This window comes from Struthio camelus, chromosome 2 (genome assembly GCF_040807025.1).
Source record: "Struthio camelus isolate bStrCam1 chromosome 2, bStrCam1.hap1, whole genome shotgun sequence".
Classification (NCBI taxonomy): Eukaryota; Metazoa; Chordata; class Aves; order Struthioniformes; family Struthionidae; genus Struthio; species Struthio camelus.
The window spans coordinates 141093020-141118507 of record NC_090943.1 but is presented as its reverse complement, the minus strand read 5'-3'; the positions used below and the strand labels follow the sequence as shown (position 1 = coordinate 141118507).

The window sequence follows — 25488 nt, the reverse complement described above, 5'->3', positions numbered from 1 at the left end:
AGTGACCCAGATTTATCGCAGGTAAGTAAGTAAGTGAGGCATTTCAGGTAGGTGCGTGGCTGTCATTGGCTGCCATATGGTCAGTGGAGAAGGAGGTGGCACCTTCAGAGAGGGATTTAGTTCAGGTAGGATCCGGAGATCTCTTCCCCCCCACCTTGAACATAGGAGGAAGCAAAGGCCAGCTCATCTTCTTATTTCATCATCCCAGTTAAACATCTTCAGTTAGGTGACGTGTTGGGGGTCATTTTGTTTTCCCTGTATTATACAGTCTTTCAGCAGTTTGCAATTGTGTGCTGCATGGTTTTAATGTGATTTATTGATAATATTTAAAGTGGGAAGGTTTCTCTGAAACTGTGAATTATTTATCTTATACTGGAGGGCGTATATTTCTTTTAAGCAAAGAGATATGAGAAATATCCAAAATATGTGTGCTCTTTTAATGGCTGTTAAACTTGGCTAGGTTTTACAGTCTGTTTTTGTTAAAGATTGACAAAATATCATTCTTTTGCCCGTTATTAAAATTCAAACAACCTCTTTCTCCTGTTTCAGTTGTTATAATGTTAATATCTAGCAGACTGGCACCTTAGAAACATACTTTTTTTTCCTATTTATTTGAAATACAGGATAACTTTTTCCACTTAAGTGTTTTTATCTCCCAACAGCTTTTAAAAAGAAAGCACATGGCGACAAAGATTAATCGCAAGTAATAATACCACTTCAGGTGGTATTTTTTTGCCAATGCTGCTAAGTTTTTTAGGACGTAGTTTTGTAGACATTTCTTTTGGCAGTGAGGTTGGTGTTAGCAGCCACTGCCCCGGCCACTTGTTCCTACCCTGTGGCAACCCTTCAGTTATACCAACAGAGCTATTTGTGCAGCTGCACTGTGAATTGGATTGCAGAACCGGTCTTGGGTAAAAATAATCTAGAAAAAAATTGGGTTGTTTGTTTATACCTTGAATCAGGCAGTTGGTTTGGTTATCAGGTATCTGTAAAGCCGTGCCTCCAGCACAGATAAAGAGGTGGGAATGGTCAGAGGGTGGTCCCGGGCAAGTCCCACTGATGAAAGAAATGCATGTAAAACTCTGATCTGAGATACCCTTTCAAGTAGGGTTTCAACAGCCAGTCCTACCGTCCTTCTGTTGGCGTGCCCTGTCATCTTTCTTAGGGAGATCATCCAACCCTTATATCCCTGTTCTCCACACACAATACAGTCTTTACAACTACGCCACTACTCACGCTGGAAAACTGCCAATCAGATCATTAAACAGAAGGAACTATAGAGGTTAAAATGATCATAAATAATACTTGATAAAGCATTAAAAAAGCACACAGTTAAAAAGAGCTGGCGGAGTTAAATGCGTTGTGAAATAATTTTTCCTTTTGTAGATCTGTTAGTTAACATCATGGATATCTGCTAAATGATATTCAGCATGAAAATATATATATATATATATATATATATATATATATATGTATATACATTCCTACCACATGTAAAACCTGCGAGTGTAAGAAAACTTTGTAAAGGAAGCAATTTATGCTTTACAATGGTTGTGCTGCAGCTAAACCGAGTTCAGAATTGCAGTAGCTTTTTTAACCAATTCATTTTTAAGAGCCTTGCAAGAAAGCACCACTTTAAACAGGAGTAAGATCTAATTGAAAATCTAATTTATTCGCTAGTCGAATATGTTCTTTCCAGCAGTTCTAATGCAATTTTCTTTTTGAGGATTTAAAAAAAAAAATAGTCTCTTGGAAGAGGACCTTACACCTTGTATCTTTTGAGTTATATGCTGCTTAGAACAGAATGTACAGGACTGTTTGTTTTAATCAACATGCTTTTATCACTACAGAGTTATGAGGTGAAGAGCGTGCTGGGAAAGGAGGTGGGGTTTCTGAACTGCTATGTCCGCTCTGTAACCAGCCACCCTAACTGTGTTGGATTGGAGGAAATTGCTCTTCTGGAAGCAGTAAGAAACTGAACTGAACACTGTCAGCTATTGTAATATCTATGGACTTTGTATTGTGGTTATTTGTTAACTATTGCCATAGATAATGATGTACAATGGGAGCGTGATAAGTATTAAGATAGTTTATTAAAACTGTGATTTATAAAACACATTATTGCCAACACTGAAAAGTCTATAAAAACAATCATCTGTTCAGTTTTCTGAACTCTTCTTTTTCTGATCAATTCAGAAGTTAGCAATACAGTTCTTTCTTTTTGGTATGTTTATTGTTTATGAATGTAAAACATCTTGTTCTGGAATTTTGAATGGTTGTGAAAATTTCAGGGTTTTTTTTCTGTAATGCTGTATTTTACTGTATGTCAATGGGAAATGCTTTATTGATATTTTTGAAATAAATATTTTGCTATAGACCATGAACATCGATCTGTTAAGCTGACGATTTTATCAAGTTTCCAGAAATATTGCCTGCTGCAAAACATTGTTATGTGCTAAGTCTAAATTGTAGTATTTGTTATCATCTTGCAATAAATATTATAAGCACAGATTTGAAACAAGCTTATGTTTTCAAGTGTCAAAGGTATATAAGGTTAATGTTTTATAGCTAATTGGTATCCAAACATAGAAGTACCGTGTTATCTATAGCTTCCCACAAAGAGGGTGTTTTATTATACAGTCTCAATTATGTGTTAAGAAGAAACTGGTTTGTAGGCCGCGTAACTATACTCGCTCTGACAGTATAGAGACACGGATTACAGATCAGGATTATAACCATATGATCAGATAAACATTATCAAAATCTTCTAATATAGTCATTGTTTCAGAATCAATGCAAGAGTTGAGAATTTATTCAAAGGCTAGATTTTTCTCACCCTTTTAATGGTATTGACCACAATATTTAACACTGTAACAGGTCAGAAACTGAAGTAGCTTGCTTTGTGTCGTCTTCAGTATGTGATTATCCAACAGAAAAAGAACAATGAAATTGTTGCTACAGTAATTGCTTCTGTGGCCAGAGCTGACAAGGGAAAGACTATGTTCCGTACTTCACAATTACTAAAGGAATAACCAGGCTTTTCAATCTCCTCCCCTCCCCCCCCCCAAAAAAAAAAATTAAGTTTTCTGGCCCGCTTTGCTCTAAGCGAGAAAGCTAAGTCAGCCTGTTCCTACATATGGGATACTGCACTGCACACTTGCGGGCTTGTTTCATTGAAATCGGTAAGCTTTCTCTCTCTAGAAAAGTGCTAGATATTGGAGATGCTCGTAGTATTACGCTCATTTTTCTGCTGGTGCCCCACACGTGCTGTCACCGTTGTGAGGCAACATGCTTGAGTTTCCACAGCATACTAACTTTATTTATATATTCACTCACAGATCTGCATTTCACATTCCTCACTTTCACTCAGAACGATCAGTGAAAGTGGCCCAGCTTGTTCACTGCAACAGTGTATTATACAAAGGACTGAAATGAAAGTGTACAAAAACTTAGTTTGAGGCTGCTGCATCTGTTTCAAACTTCCCGGAGCTCATGAGCCTATGTGTGGCTCTGCGTTTTTTTTTTTTTGGGCGGGGGCGGGGGGGGGAAAGAGGGCAGTGGAAACCACTTTGAGGTTTCTCCAACTGAAAGTTGAAATAATTGTGTTGTGGTGTTCAGGTGTACTTGTTGCGCTGTTTCTGGGAGAGTCGCGGCCGGGAGCAGCCCCTCTTGCTCTTCTGCGGGAACAACTGGCTTCATGGCAATACCTGACTCAGCACTTGCGTGCAGCAATACAGCAGCTCCGGGGCCGGGGGGAGTAACTTCCTAACTCCAGAGTCTTGCCCGTGGGAGCTATCCTCGCTATCGCATTGCCCTTGTTTAGCTTTAGAAAAAAAAAAAAATCAGGTAGTGCAGCTAAAGCAGCCACCTTCTCCTTACCTTCCCCTTTCCGGAGTCGTTTGGCACCGTCCCCCCTCCCTCCCCGCAGCCTTGGCCGCGGCCGCAGATCTCCGGGAAGCGCCGCTGCCCCACCGCTTTCCACACATACAGCAAACCGAGAGCGGGAGTGATTTAAAATGCTTTTTTCTTTATTCTTAGAAATGCTGTAAAAATTGATATAAAAGGTCGAGCATGCTCAGTCTTTTTCATCCTACTGTCTAAAATACATGGGTTTTTGAATCATTTTAACAGATGTACCATAGCTGCATCAGTACGAGTAAAACGTAGAAAAGAGACAAAAAACTACCATTACAAAAATAATTTAAGGGGAGAAAAAAACACGAAAACCAACAACAGATATTTAGCTTTTTTTTTTTTTCTTCCTTTTTCGCAAGTTGCGTGGTGAAAGACCCAGGCATCGCCCCTCTCGCTACAAGGCTGAGGAAGAAGCTGCGCCCCGGCGGGCTGGCGCGGCGGCTTCGCCCTTCCCCTCCCGCGGCCCGGCGCGGGCGGCCCCCGGCGCGGCGCGGAGCGGCGCGGCCCCGGCGCGGCCCTCTGAGGTATTTATCCACGGTTTCATGCAGTCCGTCTCTCGCGTCCCGCTTCCCCCCCACCCCGGTTACCGGCAGTCGGTGCCCGAGGCGGGCTGCAGGAAGGAGGCGCTGGGCAGCTGCTTGAAGAAGTGCCGGAGGCTGGTTAAGTCCCGGGTGAGCTGCTCGATCTTCTTGTGCAGCTTCTCGTTCTCGGCCGACAGCTCCAGCAGCTTCTGCTGCATCTCCTGGTTGCGCCGCTTGGCCTTGTCGCGGCTCTTGCGCACGGCGATGTTGTTGCGCTCCCGGCGCTGCCGGTACTCGGGGCTAAACCTGTCCACGCACTTCTTGCCGCCGCGCTCCTTGCCGCCGGCGGGGGGCGGCGGGGGCCCGCCGGGCGCGGCGGCGGCGGCGGGGGCGGGCGAGCGGGTGCTGCAGCTGGAGGGCGAGCTGCTGCCCGGCGGCTCGGGGGAGGTGGGCGGCGTGGGCTGCCCGCTCAGGTTCATGATGGTCTGGGCGCAGGTGGCGATCTGCGAGGGCAGCAGCGAGGACGAGAGGTCGCTGTCGCTCCAGTCCGGCTCCTGCTTCAGGGCGCCGCGGGAGGAGGAGGAGGAGGAGGAAGAGGAGGAGGAGGAGGAGGAGGAAGAGGAGGCGGTGCGGGGCTCGGCGCCCAGCAGGGTGGTCATGGCAGCGCCGAGGTCCTTGGCGGGGTCGCGGCCGGCGCCGCCGCCCGGCGGCAGGTAGTCGCCGTAGTCCCCGCCCCGCTCGGGCTTGTGGTTGCTGTTGAAGAGGTCGGCGAAGAGCTCGTCGTTGCACAGCTCCAGGTTGGGCACGGCCGACATGGAGTCAATGTAGGAGCTGAAGTCGATGGCGCTCTCGTCCTCGTACATGGCGGGCGCGGCGGCGCTCAGCTCGGCCAGGTTGGTGCCGCTGCCGCCCAGGCCGCCCGCCGGCTCCTCGGCGCTCATGCTGCAGCCGGCGCGGCCGGCGGCGCCGGGCTTGCAGGCGGCGCTCAGCCCGCCGCCGCCGCCGCTGCCCACCTTGGCGTCGTAGAAGTTGGCGGGCTCCAGGCACCAGCTCTTATAGCATGCCGGCGAGTCCAGGCTGTACAGGGCGGCGGCGCTCATGGGCGAGCGGGCAGGGGCGCCGCGGGGGCGCGGCGAAGGGGCTGCCGGCCGCGGGCACCAGCCGCCGCTCCGCGCCGCCGCTCGCAGCTCCAGCCTCCGCGCCGGGCAGGTGGGGGCGAGCTGCAGCCGCCGCCGCCGCCGCCGCTGCTGTCGCTGCTGTCGCTGTCCCCGCCGGCGGCTCGGCTCGGCTGGGCCCCGGGGGCCGGCCCGGGTGCTGCCTGCCCTGCGGGCGCGGGCGACGCCGGGGCGCGGAGCGAGCCGCGGCTGGAGGCGGGACGGGGCAGCGCGTCTCTGGACCTGGGAGTGAGGCGCCCGCTCGGCCCCTTCTTATACGGCGCCGGCCCCGCCTCCTGCCCCAGTGACGGGCGCGAGTGTTCCTGGCACCCCGGGCCGGGGGCGGGGGCGGCGGCGGCGCGGGTGGGGTGCGCGGCCAGGCGGGGCGGGGGGCAGCGCTCCGCCGCCGCGCTGCCCGCCGGCGCCCCGCAGCCTGGCCGGGGGTTGGGGGGGGGTCGCGCTGCCGCCGGCCCCCGGTGACTCTTGGGGCCGGGCGGAGTGAGGGGGACCGGGCGGGTGAGGGGGGGAGGGGACGGGGGCGGCTGGCTCCCCGCCCCCGTCGGAGCGGCGTCCCGTGCCAGGCTGCGCCGCCGGCGGGACGGGCCGTTCCCGTCCCACCTTCCTGTTTATGGGGCGGCCGCGGAGGGGGGCGCGGGGCGAGCGGCGGCCGCTGGGGCCCGGGCTGACACCGGGCTGGGCTGGCCGGGTCCGGCCGCGCCGCCCCGCGCCCGCCGGCAGGTGCTGCGCCAGCGGCCGGCCCGCCGCGCGCAGCGGCGGTTAAACGGCCGTTAAGCGGCGGCGAAGTTGTGGGGGGGGGGGGGGGGGGCGCTCCTCGCGCCTGCGTTCGCTGGGAGCGGGCGGCGGGTCGAGTCGTGGCGGGCGGGCGGGCGGGCAGGCGGGCCGGCCGCCCCCTGCCGGCGGGGCGGCGGGCGGAGAGCGGCCGCCGCGCTGCTGCGAAGCGAAACGCAGCGGGCAGAAGGGGCGTGTGCGGGCGCCGCCGGCGCGGGGCGCTGCGCTCCGCCGGCCCCGGGCGGCTCGGGGCCGGGAAGGGCCCTGGAAGAGCCCCGGCGAGCGGCTGCCGGCGCTGGCGGCCCGGCCCCCCCCACCCCCCGCGAAGAAAACTCCCCGCCGGTCCCCTGAAACGCTGCGTTTCCCTATGGCGACACGAAGGCGTGTGAGTCCGGCGGCTGTCCGCCGCTGCCGGCGGGGTGCCTGGCCGTGCCCCGAGCGCCCTCCTCAGGGGCGGCCCGCTCGGGCGCCGGCAGCGCGCTGCGCCGGCAGCGGTAGGGCTGGGAAATCCCCTGGCGGCAGGGAGCTGGCCTGGACTGTCCCTCGCAGCGTGTGCAGGTAGGAAAAGGGGCTTAAACCTGCCTTTAGCCGCGCAGCTTCACGTTCCCTAGTGTCTCTGTAAAGCTAAGTCTTCTTAAAAACTATAGTCTCTTGTTACTTGCAGTAAATAACTACTATTAAATTAGCAAGTATCAGAGAAGCGAAAATAATTTAACTTAAAATATGTGAAATATTAACTTCTGCAGTTACCTAAAACAGTTTTGAAAGCCCAGGTATGTAGCCAGATACTCCACAGCCTGAATGGAGAGAAACGAAAACTTACAAAAAGTCTACTTGAGATTTTTTTCAGAAGGCGTAGCTAAATTTATTGTGATTCAGTAAGGTTATCGTAGCTGCTGACTTTTCAGCTGACCCTTTTTGCGTGATGTTACCAGTGTTAAGGTGCGACCTGCAGAGTGTGGGGCTGATCGGGGGTGGACTGCTGGGGATTACAGGTGGGCAACTCCGTATGTCCGCACCTGTGCGGCAGCGCTTGCTGCCTTACTTGGGTTATTGCAGTAATGCAGCTGTTTGTCAAAGGAGTGTGTATTTCAACTTAAATTGTTGGCACAGGTCTGGTATATACTCTTTTTTTTTTTTTTTTTTGGCAGAAATCTCTTGGTGTGAATGCTTATGACATTGAAACAACTGTACCTGTCGGGCAGGTAAGGTTTTGCATGTAGGTAGGGGTTTTGTTTTTCCTTTAACTGTAGTGCTGCAGTTAGTTAAATCTACAGAAACTCTGTGTTTAAATGAACGGTCTGTTCAGGGACTTGATTTACATGACTGTTAAGATTTGTGACACAGTACGTGGTTGCATTTTTTTTTGGTGCAAACAACTTTTTTCCTTTTTCCCCAGCTATGAGAAATAGTATGCCAAAATCCAATTCCATAGGTTGTTATTTTCTGTCCTCTGGCATTACAGTATATTCATGCTGCATGACTCTGTACCACCCTGCTTTTGGCTTAGCTTTCTGTCAGGTAAGTGCAGTTGTCACCCAGTGCTCCTGGACCTTTTTTTTTTTTTTTCTTTGCCGATAGTGGACAGAGGTAGGTGCATGAAACAGGCTGGTGCTTAGAAATGCAAGGCAGTTTGAGACCTGTTCTCCTCCCCTCTCTGTGACAGGGTCCGCTGATCTGCTGGAAGGAAATGCTTCTCAGCTGTCATAGCTATAAAATTATAATTTATCTTGGAAAGTATCTCAATTAATTGTTTGTACTTAGAACTGCATCACGTTTTCAGCTCACTGAAGTTCTTATCACCAGAGGCGAACTGGTCATACGGTGATGTTGGAGTGGAGCTCTGCCAGCCCAAACAATCTCCTTTGATATCAGTCACATATTAACACAAAAAAGAGACCAGATTCACAGCAAGGACTCTGCTTAGTCATCTAACAGCCACTTTGGGCACCATAATGCAGCATTTAGATTCTCAAAAATCTGTCACTGAACTGTATACTGCTGGGCATGGAGGAAAAAAAAAATCCTGTGTAAACCTCAACATCTGCCACCTGTATCATATCAAAACCCCAGCATGGGCCACAGATGGAGTGCCAATTTGCTTACCTTGCCTTCAAGACCTAGGAAGCACGTTCAGAGTTTGGCAAAATTGTAGCCACGTGCTGTCACCCAAAGCCAAATGGTGAGAGGGGGCAACGTGGAACTTGTATTTCTTGTCTTTATTGCTCAGTCTAGTTTAGATCAGAGTTAGGACAGTGTTTCTGTGCGGGTCCTCCCTGTGCCATGCGCTGCCTCAAGTAGTGGGGTTTTAGTGCATCTCCAGTGAAGCAACCAGGAACGTGTGAGTGAGCGATACTTGTTGCTTGTCAAAGTGCCTGACTAAAGGTGGAAATATAGCCTGGCTCTGTGAGATAGATTCATCTGAAATCTTGGAAACTGAACCTGTTCCTGTTTGCTGAAACAATCTCATAGACAGTGAAGAAGAGATGCGAACTTAACTCCCTTACCCGTCCTGTTGGGTATCTGAACCACTGATTCAGTGCTGCTTTCAGTGAGTTTTAAAACAGCAGTAAGAAATATTTTGAACATCCGAATTTCAAAATGTTTTCTATAATAAACGTTGTTATTTATCTAAATCAAGTGAAGAGGAGTTTAAACCTGGAGCTTGTGTCTTCCAGGTGAGTGGCTAGTCACTGGGCTTATTATAATAAATTTTCTAGAGAGAAAGGACAGAGCTTTAAATTACTCTGGAGTTCCCAGCTCTGAACCCATGAGAAGGATCAGGAACTTGACCAAATCTGTGCTTGTGCTGGAGAGTCCTTGGTGCCCTTATCTGGGCTTGCAGTGATAATGGCAGTGAGAGCTCCGACTTTCCCTGGGGAATCCTGGCTACATCCGTTGCGGTAGGGCAGCGACAGAGCTGCGTTGCAGGAGGGACATGCTATCAAGGGGAAGTACCTCAAGGCACCTGGTTTTGTGGGGAAAGGCTGGCTCCGTGGTGACAACATCCATCTAAGAAGAGAGAAGATGCAGAGCACCCTGTGGAAAAATGTTTTGCAGTGGCTTGAGACTGACTTTAAACTGGGATATCTGGGTGGGGAGATGCAATTTCTTTGGGAGGGAGGAACACTCCGCCCCCCCCCCCCCCCCCGACCAAGGATCGGCCAGCACATCTTCTGAGTTTGGTGTTGGCTCCCCTGAACCAGCACAGCAACTACTGAATGTGTCCTCTCTTCAACTTCTTCCCATCTCTTCCAGGGTTCATGCCCCCTCCCTCATCTTGGAGCTTTAGTAGCATTTTGCTTTTTATTTATACTCACTTGGATCAGTCCCTTGTACTAATTTGGCCTGTGGCTACACCACTGTTAGCAGCTGAAGAAACTGTCTGTAAATTAAGGGATATATATATTTTTTCTTTTTAGCTCTTTTAAACTCTGTGCTGTGACTCACTGTGGGGTATTTGAACCATGCCAACGTCAGTTCATGGTAGATTCGTTTAACTGCACCTGGAGCTGCTGAACTTACGGATTAATTTTTCCATGTACCAACCTGAAAAACCTATCATGAAAAAAACTACTGATTATACTGATAAACCATATAATCAGTATATGGTATATGTAGCTTTTTAGATGGGAGTAGTGAATTTCCAGATAAAAGCTGCATCTGGTTATTTATTCTGAGAAGGAAATACTCTGCTGTACTTGTGGCTAGTCCATGAGTTTTGTTTTGCATCATGAGACCTGAAACAGTCTCTTACTTTGAGCCACCCATCATCGTACCCTTTTCTGGAAACAAAACAAAACCACTCCATAGAGCACAGACCCCAGCAACTTAATAATTGAGATTTTTTTTTTTTAAATTATTATTGCATCAGTACTTTCCTTGCTGTTTCATGGGTTGACTTTTGTCTTTGCATTTAACTTGTGTATTTTATTTAGAGAACTGTAAGTCGGGACAGTGGATGGCAGCTGGAATTTACATATGTTGGAGATCATTTTCAGACTTAGCTACACAGAGACAGTCTGGTCTTTTACTCCTCCATAAGGGTAATATCACTGACTTTGTATAAGAAGTGTTTCCGCTAATGTCATAGTTTTCTGGTGAATTGTGAGGTTGACACATATATCACTAATATCACTGATGTGGCTGTGGCTTCAAATTATAGCACTTATTTTAAGGCTAAAAATAAACTTTTTAACTATACCACTCTCAACCTTGCACAGGATTTCCCAAAAGAATATTTTAAGTGTTGTAGACATGGTATAAGCTTTTAGTATAGCTACGGTTGCTTTCATGTATCTCAAAGGCTTTCAAACCTGGCCTGAGAGCCTTTCAGTATTGACTGAAGGGAAGGCAGAAAACAGCTCAGCATTCATTACAGTCTCTCTCACCTGAAAGAAGCAGGCTGTGCTTGTGCTTAAGTCCCACTCCACATTCCAGCCCCTTCTGAAGAGCTGAGGAACCTTTGTTTTGTTTTGGAGCGAGGCCTGGGGAGCAGCCTGAGCTGGGGGAGCAGAAAATTCTGTTGTTGCTGAAAGTATCAAAAGTCCTACATGAAGAGCCTTGTTAAACTATAAACCTAAACTTTGTCCCCCATGGTACAGGTCAAAGTACTCAGTAAATATCTGAGGTATGTGCCAAAAGTGCAATTTAACACCTCGTATGACCAGCCACTTGATTTCTAAATGTCACCTCACCATTTCATGTAGCTTTTTATTGTGCTTTAACTTTCTTGCAGTGTGACAACTCATAAGCTAGGCTGCCTCCACATAACCAATCTTTAGTTGTAATGTCACCTTCTTTATTGATTTCAGAGATGAAGAAAATACATTTATTCAGGCATATTACACAGGCAGGTGTATATAAAAATACATACTGCCCATTTTTATGAAAAAAACCCTTTCTATTTACTATCACTGACATAGATAGGTAAATCTGGATGTTTTGAGTGAGTAAAGTGTTAATTCACTTTTGAAATGAGGTAAGCAGCTGAAGGATTTTTTTTTTATTTTTACAAAGATGAGGTCTTACCTGGAATGATAGGAATTTTCTCTACAAAAATATAGCTGTACAATATTTTGAATTAATAAAATCTCATAAAAGAATCTGAATTTCTTAATTCATCATAACACTAGATTATTGACATAACCAATACAAATTTGACCAGTATAAAGAGTGTCAATTGAGCATATTTAGTGAGAGGGAAGATGACAAATAGTAATTGTTGCTGGAGGGTATTTGAAACAAAGACACTACTGAACAGCTCCCTCCCTGTTCTTTAGGCTTCAGCTTGCAATCTTCTCAATCTTAAGTTTATTACAGACTTTCATCCAGGATACTGAGGGTCCTCTGGTCTTCTGCTGAAACATTCATTGGAAATGGGTGCCAGAGAGGCAGCTGTAAATGCAGCCCTAAACAAAATCGAGACTCTTGCATTACCACAGAGACAGGAGGGAAAGCTTGCAGACAGCGAAAGGGTAAAGACTCATTTTTATTATAGCTTTTGTGATAATTATTAAAAGCATCCATGGAAAATATCTTTTACAATGAATTCTGGGTAATAAACAGCCGTAACATTTTAGAGAAATATTTTTCCCCCTGGCTTTCCCTGCTACGCGCTATTTGCCACAAAGGTTACTGGAAAACTGGCTGCCAGAGATTAAGATCCCAGTCTGGGACAGCTTCTAAACTTTGTCATAAGCAAATACCAAAGTGCAATAGACAGTCTGCTCTGCTGCAGTTATGGCAGGAAGCTTACAACACACTGCCCTGCTGTCTATTGCAGTACGCCTATTTTCACGTATTCATTGCAAATGCCTATTTTCAGCTTTGGCCAAACAAGTAATTTTCAATTAATATAACATGATGAGTATAACCATCTAGAGTATAGAGATAACAGATTAAAACCTCTAATCGTTAAAAAAAAAAAAAACAATCTGCTGGAACAAACTGGCATTAGCTTCTCGTTGCTACTTTTTCCATTATCCAACACTGAAATAACCATCCAAAGATACCTTAGGTATTACCTATAGCCAAAAGCCATTTTCTGTTTAATTTCACTATGTGCTTCATTCTTTCTCTTGATAGGAAAATCTTTTAGTTTTAATTGCAAATAACATATGCCTGCAGAATGGTGCAAGTTGATTGCCTGCAAGGTCTCTGCATGTAAACCTCCCCCCGCCCCGCCCTGCCCCGCCCCCCCCCCCCCCCCCAAAAAAAAAAAACCCACATATATTTACTATAAGGAGGCCTGCAGGTTTGGCGGGTATGAATTTGTGCTCTCCTCAGAATGATTTCAGTGCCTTTCAAATTACCCTTAAAGCTCTAACCTCTCCAGTTCTCTCTTTTGAGCAGAGCTACCATATTCCTCTCATGACTTTAATACAAAGACATAACAGCTGTTTTGTTCCAAGGCCATATTAACAAATTGCTGTTTGAATACAGCTTTAATATAAAACACTTATTTCTGATATTAATTAAGTTAACCTTGTTGATAAAAGCATAAATTAAGTGGTTTTCTCTTTTTGGCCCTGAAATTCTGATCTAGCCACAGCTGTATGTTAGAGCATGCGCCACTTGACGGAACGGGCTTTTAGAAAGTAATCCTCACATCCAGGGTTCCCATCCCTCCCAGGCTCTGCCCAGAATGTTGGGGTCTGTGGCTTGATCAATGAGACATTTCACTTGGGTCTCTTCCGAAAGTCCATCCTCTGGTTCTTTGGCTCTGGTATTATGAGCAGCGTTACCACGAGCCACAGCTACAAAATCGCTGAAAAAAGGTGACTTCTCATGGCCCAGACGTAGTTCATCACTAAAATGGAGAACAGAAAAATAAGTTCTTATTCAAACAAACAAAAAAATCTGAGGTATGAATTCTTAAGCGTGAAAGGGTACTTGAACATCACGCATGCAGCTTTATTTTTCAAGGCATCTGGAAGCTGTTCAATAGTTTTAGAAGGCCTGGCCCTCTCTGGTGATTTCAGGTGTCCTTCACTAGTGAGTATTTACCATGAATATTTCTGTTTAGACAAGAGTCTCTAACTGAAAAAAAGGCTGCAGCAGTTCACATCCAAGCTGTTTTATATCCATACCTGCCCTGCACATTTGTATATGCGTGTATTGTGCTGCCTTTTCCAGTGCAGCCTTGACAGCACAAAGGACTCCTCCGGAGTCCTGCACTTCTCAGTATTTGTATAGTTTTAAAATAGGCTTATTTTCTTGCTTTCTCCTTGCTTTCTTTCCTTTTTTTTTTTTTTTCCTCTCTGATTAATCCAAAATATCTTTTTCAGAGGATAGAAGGGATTAATTGTACTTTAACTGAACTTTAAAGATACTCTGGCTGGAGCCAGACTTGCCTAGACTGACAGAAGGCCATCAGAATTGAATTTGATGTTTTTGGAAAGCAGCTTACTTCCCTGTCTCCCATACAGCTGTTTCAGGTTCCATTTCAAGCAACCGTCCAGCAGAGGCATATCTTTTCAAATACTACCCTTAGCCTAAAAGCTGTGTAGAAGAGTATAAAGAACAGCAGTTTGAGCAGTGAGAAATTAAGCAGGCTTACAGGGTGGGGATATGTGGGTTGCCAGGAAGCGTAAAAATGCCTAGGAGTCCTGAGCTGGAGCAAGAACACTCACAGGGAGATATGTGGTATTTTGGCTGGCAAGGTGATTCAGAGAGCTTGTATGTGCACCAAAATGATTCTCTGAGGAGGTTTGTTGCAATTCTGCCCTGCCTGCCTCTTCTCTTTCCTAGCTGCTAGTCTGTCTGAAGGGAGCAAAATCTGACACAAGAGGCAGCAAAAGTTCATAGTGGAGGAGTTTTAAGTAAAAGGAGAGTATCTTACCAAGTGATTCTTCCTGGATTGCAACCTGTAAGCTTTCTTTTGACATAGCTGACTTTTTGCAAAGGGTACCAGTTTACTTCAGATGTGTTTATTTCCTGAATCCATGTACCTCCTTTTTTCAGCTGCCTCTGTTCAAAGTTCTAAGGAGAAAACAATTTTGCCCTATTTATCATAAATCATAGACTTAAAAAAAAAAAAAAAACCCCTTTAAACACAATCATAGCAAGTCAAGCCAAGAACTCTTAACTGCAGATGCAATGGAGGACAAACTAGTGAGTTGATACCTAATCCTGCCTGTGACTTCAAATTTAATTTACGGTTACTTAGGCACAACTAGTTTTAGATTTTTTTCTCTCTAATTATTAGTTTGAAGTGTACAGTGTTGTTATGTAAATTTTAGCAGCTCAATGCAAAAAGTTGAAAATATTTATGTTGCTGTCATAAATGATATATTATGATCAAAATATATCCACATTTTTAGGATTATCGTGGACGTAAAGAGCAGTACACTAATAACAGACACGTGCTACTATTCTTCAACCCTCATCATGATTATAGAATTCTAGCGCTTTAAGCCCATTTTCACTCGGAACTCAATAAAACAAGCAAAGATGAAAGCAGCACTAAGGCAGCATCACAAAATACTTCATTTTTGATCAGTTTTATCCTTATTGCAGTATAAGGATTTTTTACATGAACAAAAAGGGAAAAGGAAAGTACCCACCTTCCAGTCTAAAGAAGGTTCTTTTACAAATACATCCATTGTGCTGATGAGGAGATCTGGATCTGCACGATAAGCTCTCAGGGCATGTACCATCACGCTGTAAATGAGACCCCACTCTTTCACTGGCATCATCAGATTAACAAACTGGCGAGTCAGACGAAAAGGCATCAACTCTGGCACAGGCAAAAACTAAACAAGAGGAAAGTCCGTGGAAAAAACACAAAAACCAAAAAACAAAACCCCCAAGAATTAAGAAACTGTGGAACAGAAGGATTAGAGAAAATAATAATTCTTTACAATTTTGAAACTCTGTTTGTTACTTAACTCAAAATAATGTGGCACTCAATAGAACAGGACCATTTTTATTCCCTGTCCCTTCAATAAGAAGTTCTATAGCTCCCCGCTTTCCTGAGAATATCGGGAAACAGAGATTCTATTCTATTAACTAGAAATAACTTGTAAAGATTATTTTGCATCAGAACGATGGCAAATAAGCAGAGTTCACTACAGAGAACATACTTCTAACTGCATATAGTATATGCAAAAGCTGTAACAAACTACATAGAGGAGAAATACCTGCGTAGCTGAGCCAAATGCATGTCCAAAATCTATTCCCACCATGCCACCAGTCTCTTTGTTAATCATGAAGTTGGACAGATGTCTGTCTCCAATACCAAGTATCCAGTGGCTGATGCACATCAATGCATGAGAGCTGGCAAAATGGGACCGCAGAGACAGGAAGGCTTCTGGAGCCGTACTCATTTTAACGAAGGCTCTCCTTAACAAAACAAAAGTCACTTGTTGCATACAAGCAAAACATCAACATTCACTTCACAATATACAGTCATTAACGGTGTATTTACCGGAGCAGGTCTTCTGGAACACTGCTTTCTCTGCTTTTGAAAGACATCACTGTTTCTGTACGGTTAGCATTTCTGTGAATTAATGAAAGAATAGTGTCAGCTACTGAAATTGCCCAAAGGATGTTAAAAGTTTAGATGTGTACGTGGGTGCATTTGCATGTGCTGTTTACTTGTGACAGTACAGCAAGCCGTACAGAGTTTGCCCAAAATCACTAAAAAAAAGGCAATAAAGTTTTGTTTGATATTAAAAATAAATCCCCTTCCCTTTTTCCAAGCAGTTATCTCCAAGACTGACATTTCTTAATACAACACATTATGCGGTTTTGTCTAGTTTCCCCCAAGTTAAGTAGATGGGATAAGTTTTAATACAGAGATACCGTTTTGTTTATTCTGCCTGGATAGTCTCTTTCGTGCAAAGAAACTTAAGTGCAGTGTTAAATCTCTCAGCAAAATGCAGAGGCTATATTTACACAAGAAAGTAGTGCAGCATAAGAGGAGGCAACACAACTGAAGAGCTGGTGCTGAGGACATCCATGCCACACACATTTTGCATGGGGTTACTTTGGACTAGCCAGCCCATGTCTGGTCCTGTGAACCGAATGCTCATGAGCAGCTGGCATGCACTGGGTGCGCTTCTTGCAGTTTAGTTTCATCAGAAAGGAACTGGGTTGTGCATTCAAGGACAGCTCTGCAATGCAAACCAGCATGAGCTAAGTAGGGTGACTGGTGACACACATTCCTGATCTGAATAAAAAAATTAATGTAGACACACTCAGATGAACAAGTCAAAAATTGTCCCTTAAAAAATAAAAGAAAAAAAAACAAAAAACCCACAAGCTTCTTTAAGCAGATTATGACCTCCTCAAAAATGCTCAACTGGAAACTTCACTTCTACCACTACAGCATTAGATCTGGGCAGGTATGGAAATTCCTTGGAGAGGATTCTGAAGTTGGGACCCAAACCATCAAATATTTTCAAGTTATCAGAATTATCAAGTTATCAAGAATCACAATTACATTCTTTGTCCAACTTTTGTAGGTGCTCTGGCTCCAGGGCAGCCTACCCAGCTGCATAATCAGAAACAAGACACCTAGAAAATAAAGTTGAAGAGGAGCATCTTCTAGACACTTAATATTAAGATGATAAGGAAGCTTGTGGAAGCATACCTGCGTTCTGGTGGGATTTCATCAATACTAAACTACTCCTGCAGAGCATCTTGAGTAAGACAAAATGGCAAAATGGGCAAAAATAAAATCTCGCCAGCATATTATAACGCAGATATTTTTCCCTGGAACCTCTGTAAGTCTGTGTGTGTCTAATTTCTGTAATTTATGTGTAGTTCTATTTTAAAACCTACCTGTACATAACGTGGTATCGAGGGACGCCTTGTGCTTTCCCACCCATCTTGGACAGCCACTCATTATAGGTAGCACGAGGTCCTTTTTTGCTAGGGACAAAGAACAGGACTGATGACTTCTCTGTATTATCTTACCACTCTGTCCTCAAATATCTGCAGGTTGAGTGTGCGCTGCTATGACCCATGAGAATTTTATACACAGAAGGTGTGAAAAAGCTACAGCCAATATTAATTTTAGCCTAGCTTGCAATGGAAGTGAAATTTATGTGTCAATGCATGTGCTCATCCAGCCACCTATCTCCTTCCCCTCAACTCTTGAATGTATTTCAGTCATACCTGAAAGAGGATCAGATGTCTCAAAGATATTAATTTCTAAAAGGTACTGTGAGAATTAAAAGCTGTCTTGAGAAGAGAGATAGTAAAGCACTCTTTTCTCCCCTTTTCAAAGCGTGTCCTGAGATACACTCTTTCCATTTAAGAGGTATTAATTATCATTTATAGACTGTGTAGCCTATCACTTTTGCAGAAAGCAAAGCATTCCAAAACTTCAGAAGGTTATTCCCTACCACTGCAACCAAACTATTGCTAGTAGGAATTTTGTTAGAATTTTTTTGGGAGAGCTGTTATTCAACCATAGCTCAGTGTAAAACGTCTACGTTGACTTGACTGACGCAGGTGTGGGAAAATATTTGAAGGCTCTATATAACAACAATACAACATATACAACTATACCATAGTATAAATTATTAATTGTTTTTAGAAAAACACCGATCTTCTAAATTAAGTATACTAGCACCACCCCACTTATGTAATGGTTCCATGTAAGTCCTCTCACACTTTTCCACTAATTCAAGTGGAATCAACATAATGCCATTGTTGTCTAGTAATATCACAAAAGTGAACTAGATATCAGTAATGAAGGAACTGTAGCCGTTCCTGCTTGACCAATAATCAAATAACTGTAGAAAGAATGATTCTTTGGACATAGTTGAAAGGTTTTTGCACTCTCTTTTATGCATAGTTCATGTCCCAGAAAAGGCCTCAAGTCTGCAGGACAAGTCTGTCCTCACCAAATGTAAGTTTTATTTTACGACTTGCTTCCTCCAGCCTGGCCTAGAAGCAAGAGAACTAGTAAAAATAAAGTGTCCACAACACTTAGACAAGCCCAGAGTTACATACTAGGGACAAAGTTGGTAAATGAAACCCTATTTCTCAATTCCAGGATGCAAATAAGCTGAAACATTAGGCTTAATCAATTTTACAGATATTCATCCCTCAATTACAAATGATCAAGAGATAGAAAGTTAATTTATTCAAATCCAGCCTTTGCACAAAGTCAAAGACAGTATTCTTCTAGAGATGTATTCTGTGCATCTGCTGCAAGTTTCCTCGGTCATGACTCACTGCTGAACATAGAGTAACTAAATAGCTCTGCCTCTGCTCCCCTCCCCTTCTGTCCCCCTCTCACTGACCTACGTCCATTTCCTGCCTGATCAAATCGAGATCAAAATCCTTTGCTTGTAAAATCGATCTGCTGATAAGGAAATGGTGATGATAATGACGTCACACATGATTATAAGCCTCTTGTTCAAACAAGCTGGGTGGAGGATATTACAGGTACAATGGTACTCATTAAACAAACAGTTGCCAATTACTAATTTGGGTCAGGAAGTACAAAGTGCCTCCCTGCACTTTGGTACTTTTCTTTCATTACAAAAAAAAAAAAAAATGCTGCCACAAGATCATCAGTATCATGAGAAACCCAATAGTCGTGGTCTCTATTACAGCAGACAGGTAAACCAAGCACCACCTGCTATAGTTAAAGTCTTCCTCTTCAGACATGCTATTTTTAAGGAATTCTTTTAAAGTACAGGTATTTTCCAGCCACTTGATGAGTCCCAGCCTGGAACAAAAGAAATCAGAGACGTGAACAAGGAGCTCAGCGGTGAACTGCAGAAGAGCAATGCAAATAGGAGCAATATCTTCTGGTACCTGCTACAAGAAAGTTTAAAGCTACCAATTTAGATACACTCAGAAAAAAGTATATATATATATATTAAGCCAGAGTGCTAGAACACTCTCAGAAATCTCACTTTCCAACAATAATAAATGTTGAAATAAGAATTTCTGTCCCTCAAGATAAATTCCTACCTTGTTGTCATGGGTATGACCTGGTAAGTTTTTAACTGCATATTCCTCTGGCTACAGGCAGCATCTTGGGAAAGAATAATGTTCATTACATCAAAAAGCTGTTCAATGCGTTGGTCTTGCCTCAGGTCTTCACCACCTTTGACGAGAAAAGGATACTCCTGCTCATCACTGCCGCGGATTGTTATACGTTTTGGTTTCCTCATGGATTCCATTACTTTTATCTTGGAAGACAGGAACAAGCAAAATATTTTTGTCAAAAATTTGTGTTATGGAATCATCACTGAAACTAAGCATGTTTGGTATTCCTACATGGCATAATCACATTGTTCAGTTACCGCTAGGAAAAAAAAGCGGTTTCACAGAAACTCCTTTGTGTGCCCCAGGATGCAAGCCTGGCAACGACTCTTCTACTGTCAAATTCTCCAAACAGTATGTGGACACAAATTTATACCAAACAGGTTTTTGACTCAAACTTATAAGTATACCCGTTCATCAAATCCAGATATTCTCACGTGGTATTCTGGCAGTGGTTTCCCTTTACCATCATATTGACCTGAAGTGGCGGAGAAAAAAAACAAAAGTTAGAGAGTCTGATTTTAAATATGTCTTTTTTTTAAAGTTTATTCAATAACAGAACATTCTTCCAAATATTTTGTCAAATTGGTAGAATGGTAACTCAGAAGAAAATATTTAAAAATACAGGAGAACACATCATACATATCGTATGATTTTATCTTTGAATTACTAATGTTCTTTCTTTCGTAAGCTCTTAGATTTGCAGCTTTTCATGGTTTCAGAGGATACACCCTTGTTGATCAGATTTCCTGAAATGAAGCATTTCCCCTAAAAACTTAATATTTTTAAGAGATGCAATTTTTAAAATCACATCAGGAATACAGCTCAAGAATAGATTTAAGAGATGATGAATAAATACAGGTATTTCAGATGAAATCTACTTCTGTGTAAGGTCAAAATGAAGGGCCATAAAGCCAACATGAGAAGAACAGCAACCTTCTTGTAAAACACAGATGACTGTCAACACTGAAAGGAAACTTACCAGGAACCTCTATTTCGTTCCTCAAGAACTCAGCTTTGAATTCACTCATCCATGGTGAACATTCTTTCAGGTTTCCAGGTTCTTTATGGCTTTTGGTCATTTTTGAGAGGAGGGCACTTGTAATCGCATCAAAATCACTAGCCTTCATATTCAGCAGTTTTGAACCACGTTTTCCAAATTGATGGTCAAAGTCCTTCCCAAAAGCCTGAAGTTCATTTAGAGAAAAGAATCTTGTTAACACAGTATTCTCCCCAAGAACATTAAAATAGTACTTGCTCCAGAGAGTTTCCATTCAAAACAGACAATGTTTTAGGCACGTTAATACTTAGGAGCGCTATGTAGAAACATGCAATTACAAACGTCTATAGAAGGCAAATTAATAGGTTTATGTACTAGCATGACGTAGGATACTGCTATTGCTCTGGCTTTCAGGTTCCTATTTATATATAAGTTTCATCTGTCCGCCTAAGATATCTCAGTCTTCCTTCCAGTCCAGTTCTTTTTTTTCTCCATTATTTCTAGTCTGTCAGAACCTTTTCATTGTCTGTTTGGTTGAACCACCAACTAGTATCAACAGAAATATCTACATTTTACCAATCCAAATGATATCAAAGATTTTCTTATACTGTAGAATTAGATCAGAAACATTTTTGTCATATTAAAAAGAGAAGCTCCTCCTCTAGCTGCAGCTGGACTCTGGATGAGCATATCAATAATGCTGCTTATTAAACTTAAAGAAGGTTCCTCATCCCCTTACAAAAATATCAGGACAGCTAGTGAAATATTAGTATTTGTACCTATTAAATAAATACAAATTCCATCATGAAGCTAAATGTAGGATTATTACTAGGATCTGTAATTGATGCCCCGATCTTTACATGTTATCACACTTCCAAATTGCTGCAGCCATTTCAGTGGCTCTTCTGACTCTTGGCGTGTATATGCTACATCATGGATAGCCCAATAACACAAAAGAAAAACCCTCAACTATTTAATTTACCAATGGTTAAATAAGTATATCAGGATAAGTTAATTAACCTTTTTTCCTCCCTAAAATTTTGCATACTCTGCTTTATGGAAGGTGTGGTTTTTGGTGTTGTTTCTTTTAACTAGCAGTAACCATGCTATATAGTAAGCAACTACAGCCTAGCTAATGTTGGTTCTTTTTGCTAACAAAAAGGTCTATTACATGTATATTTAATGTTATATAGCTTACTATATTCATTTCAATTTTTGCATCAGTATTAGAAAATGCTAACTTCAATGTTTTGTTTGCTATCAGATTTATTATTCTTGATTTGCATTGAGATAATTTTGGATGTAAAAATGTATAAAACTGTATTTTACAAGTATTTTTAATATGCTGACAAAGGAAAACTGCAAAGGCATTTTGATATTGACCTATCTAATAAACAAAGGCAGTCTTATCTATATTAGTAGTTAACTGAATTGATTTTTCCTGTTCACACTCAAAGTTCTACAAAAAGCACATCTCCTGGTCCCTCTCGGCTCTCACTGGAATTAACAGCTTGGAAAAGATAGGTAAGCTCTCTTGCTTTTTCAGTGCCTGATCATTTTTCCCCCAAGCTATGAAGGACACAGCCATTTAACGGAAGTAAATAAAGATACAGAAAATATTATCTTTCTGAAGAAGAGACTGCTACAGTCAACATCTTTATCACTTTAAATATGACTCCAGGTGATCATCCAGTTGTTTTCTCTGTTCAGTTCTTTGGCTTCCTTTAAAATTCAAGGCAACAAATATATAACAACTTGAATACCGTATTTGAATGAATATAACCCATCAACAGTGTTTAAGTTATGCATTACTAGAATTTCATGTTCAAAATATATGTAAGACTTACACATGCTACTATATAAATAAAAGCTATAAAGATTATATAACTGAATTACTCTTCATATTAAGGCAATTTTATGAGTCAACGAAGAAACTGAACTTTTCTTCTAGTAAGGACACCAGAAATTGTGCAGTTATCCTTACTACACGCTATCCTTACTGCCTTACTACACACTCCATTACTATTACCTCATGAAGGCAAAGAAATCAGAGTCTGTGCACCATAATCCTGACCACCTTCTCCTGCAGCGGTTAGCACGTAAAAGGAATACTCATCTCCCTCTTCCGTCCAATAGAGGGGAAATAACCCTGCTCCCCCCTCTTCCACCATCTCCCTCACCCTTCTTTCCCCATTCTGCTGATAACAAGTATCCTCTGCTGCTGCACACATTGCAGTTTACTGGAGACCTACGGATTTTGCTTGTTTAAGTGGATCCAGGTGCACACAAACAGTCCCAGCACCCAAAAGTAGACTGCCTTTGTCCCCACGCCAGCTAGGTTTCCTTGCTGTGGTGGCTGTATCCTGAATGGCTCACCCTACAGCTGGCCCCCTCTCCTTCCACCCCTCATCCCAACTGTGGCACATTCTGCAAATTCTTATTCTCAGTTTTAAGTTTCTCATCAGAGCCCCAGCTTACCATGCAGCAAGGCACGTGAAGGGTTAATATGCCAATAAACGCCTAACTGCCCTTTCTGCTGCCCTACCACCTCTCCCCTCCCTCCAGCCCCGGTTCTTGCCATCCTCTGCTTCTCTGCCCCACCAAGACCTGAAAGAACAGGGCAGGAATTCTTGAGATACTCGGACAAGTTTATCTAATGCTAATGCAACACAAGAATGGCCATATGGGAGAGACTTGGGTCCACCTAGCCCAGGCCACAGTGCTATGAACATAAGGGACAAGCGTACAGCCACACTTCTACAGAAGTACTGCTCTGCTGGCCTGCAGCAATTTGCAACTCAGGGATATCTGGACCTAGAAGCAGTGCATTTGTTTTCAAAGGTCTCAAAGCATTTTCCCCACAGTTGCCATTCAAACCTATGAAAGCTTCTAGCATCCGCAATACTCTGGAGAAAGAGTTCAAAGCTTAACTGTGCAGCATATGAAGAACCACTTCCTCCTTGTTTGTTTTGAACCTGCCGTTTATCAGTGTCCTTTGCGACTCTGTGCTTCACGCATTTGAAAAGATAAACTTCCATAGGGTATGCACTCCCTGCTTTGCACTCCTGATGTTAAGAGCTTTATTATATCTGTCATCGTGATATCTATTCCTACTAGAAGGATCCTAAATTTGTTCCTTGTACAGAGGAATTATTCTTGCCACTGTGAACCTTTTCTAGCTCCATTATATTCTTGTTGAGAAGTGCAGACTAGGACTACACAGTGTTCAAGAGGCAAGGACCAGGAAAGGTTGCTATATCCATGTATAAGAAGAGAGAACAAAACATGGATTTAATAAAAACAGTTGCTTTGCTTTCTTGATTGCTATTGAGTATTCACAGCTAATTTTTTCACAGAGCAATCAGAAGCCAATATCTTGTTCTTGAACTGTTACAGTAAGCTCAGACTCAAACAATTTTATGTGAAATTAGGATCTTTTTTGGCCATGTACACTACTTCATTTTCCTTCACTTTCACTATTTTAGAACTCTCTCAGTTTTGTGAAGTCCTTTCTGTAGTTCTTCATAGTTGCCACTTTTCTGAATATCTTAAATAACTTAGGATCAGCAGCAAGTTTGCTATCAGAAAACAGCAGAACACCCTGAAGGGCTGATACATTGTACTTGGCACCAGGATAAAAACAAAGCCAGATTTCTGTACAGGTTCACAGGGCCCGGGCCTGTGTCTGTCTGAGAATCTGACAGTGCACAGGAAAGGGGAGCTAGCAGCTGCGTACGTGGGACCATTCAGGTCCACAGGGCGGCAGTCAGAAATAGAAGCTGAAATGTAACAATTTTGTAACTTTTAGCAAGGAAATCCCAGTCCTGGAGGCCTAACTTGATCTCTTGTTTAATCAAGTCCTGCAGCACCTGTCAAGCTGTGATCTGGTCCATGATTTTCTAGCGCCTTCTAGAAAAGCATACATTGCAAATGGTACTCAATTATCACATACCTGAATAAATCTTCTTCTCAGCAATCCAAGGCCAGGAGCTTCTAAATTTCCCAAATTCCTATACATTCTTTCATACATATCCTGAAGTTTATTTTTATTCCTCTGAGTTTTTACCAACTCATTTCTTACATCCTCAGTCCAATCCTGCAGACACAGAGGGAAACAGATGGGTACTGAGAAAAACAGTTTACTGACCCTCACCCCTTTGGTAATCTGCGCAGATTGCATTCGGTTTACTGTTTTTACTAATAGCCAATTGAAGCGTCTTCTGAATTATTCTAGAGCAACCAAAAGGCTATGAGCATTTTCCTTTCATTCTGTCTTTAAATAAAACATTTTGATTTTACTAGCATAATTATGTTCATTAGGATAGCGTCTATTGCAAATTAAGAAAGGCCCCGTTGGACTAGGAGCAACGCTGCGCACAAAACAAGCGAATCCTTTGGACAATGGGTTCAAAAATCTTAACAGAGAAACCGAGTAGGGCATGGGAAAAAGGCATAAGAACACAAGCAGACAGAAAAATTTCGGAGATGGCCACAAACCATAATTCTATAACAGTTTCAGAATAATTAATGAAGACAGACTGACCAAGGGACAGGGCAGAGACCTTGAAGGAGAAAGCTAAAAGGGCTGGTGCAAAATAGCCAATTGCTCCAAGGGGTAAAAATGAGCGAGTGAAATGAGTGAAAGCCGTTGAGAGCACCCTGACGTTGTTTTCTACAGATTTTGGGCTGAAATGCTTCCCGTGGCTGCGGTATCAGCGTAACGCTGGCTGGCTCTGCCCAGCACTTTCTTTTGTAAATACACACGATAGGGAAGGAAAGGGAAGGGGGAAAAATCCACTTTACCTTAAAAAGCATCATGGGATTAGAGAGCTGTTCCAGGGAGTGAACAAAATCTTGAACTACTCCTCCTCTGTCTAGCTTTTTCTTGATCCTGTGAAAGAAAAAAATGCATCACAAGGCAACAAGGAACTACCATCACCACTTCATCTGCAGGTAAGCAAGGACCCAGATCCTCTGCTATATTCAAGAGCATTTGATTAAATAATTTTGGGGAGCTAATGGATAGGAGGACCAGGTCAGAATTTTCTCTCAGGTCACAGGGCTGTTAAAAGCATTAGCTGTCCTCTCTGTGCCA

General features: G+C 43.4%; 3 protein-coding genes and 1 long non-coding RNA gene across 9 annotated transcripts in view; 2 read left to right on the top strand and 2 right to left on the bottom strand.

Moving 5' to 3' along the window:
• SPIDR (scaffold protein involved in DNA repair) overlaps positions 1–2384 on the top strand; it is a 212745-nt gene extending 210361 nt beyond the window's left edge. For all 4 annotated transcript variants that reach the window (XM_068932758.1, XM_068932757.1, XM_068932756.1 and 1 more), the window contains one exon: positions 1851–2384. In XM_068932758.1, coding sequence (XP_068788859.1) covers positions 1851–1979 — 129 coding nt within the window. In that variant the 3' untranslated portion in view covers positions 1980–2384. The remainder of the gene's footprint in view (positions 1–1850) is intronic.
• A 1978-nt stretch (positions 2385–4362) lies between these two features.
• Positions 4363–5816, bottom strand: CEBPD (CCAAT enhancer binding protein delta). Its single transcript, XM_068932762.1, has one exon. It carries the CDS (start codon positions 5534–5536, stop codon positions 4499–4501), a length of 1038 nt encoding a protein of 345 aa, XP_068788863.1. The 5' UTR covers positions 5537–5816; the 3' UTR covers positions 4363–4498.
• Positions 5817–6802: 986 nt separating this feature from the next.
• LOC104149462 (uncharacterized) lies at positions 6803–25286 on the top strand. Of its 2 annotated transcripts, XR_011139233.1 has the most exons (4): positions 6803–6937; positions 7531–7584; positions 21851–21917; positions 25272–25286. It is a non-coding gene; the product is annotated as an uncharacterized lncRNA (long non-coding RNA). The 2 variants fall into 2 exon arrangements; XR_011139232.1 differs by lacking the exons at positions 21851–21917; positions 25272–25286 and adding an exon at positions 19376–19457.
• The window catches only part of PRKDC (protein kinase, DNA-activated, catalytic subunit), an 86456-nt gene continuing 73819 nt past the window's right edge, over positions 12852–25488 (bottom strand). For both annotated transcript variants that reach the window (XM_068932753.1, XM_068932754.1), the window contains 12 exons: positions 25197–25284; positions 24346–24489; positions 20376–20580; positions 19804–19871; positions 19319–19539; positions 18978–19070; positions 17168–17257; positions 15810–15881; positions 15523–15724; positions 14947–15135; positions 14223–14362; positions 12852–13190 (listed from right to left, as the gene is read on the bottom strand). In XM_068932753.1, the coding sequence (XP_068788854.1) occupies positions 12986–13190; positions 14223–14362; positions 14947–15135; positions 15523–15724; positions 15810–15881; positions 17168–17257; positions 18978–19070; positions 19319–19539; positions 19804–19871; positions 20376–20580; positions 24346–24489; positions 25197–25284 (1717 nt within the window). In that variant the 3' untranslated portion in view covers positions 12852–12985. The remainder of the gene's footprint in view (positions 13191–14222; positions 14363–14946; positions 15136–15522; positions 15725–15809; positions 15882–17167; positions 17258–18977; positions 19071–19318; positions 19540–19803; positions 19872–20375; positions 20581–24345; positions 24490–25196; positions 25285–25488) is intronic.

Coding starts and splice junctions, on each gene's coding strand:
- CEBPD (XM_068932762.1), bottom strand. CDS start 5,536: ATGAGCGCCGCCGCCCTGTACAGCCTGGACTCGCCGGCATGCTATAAG.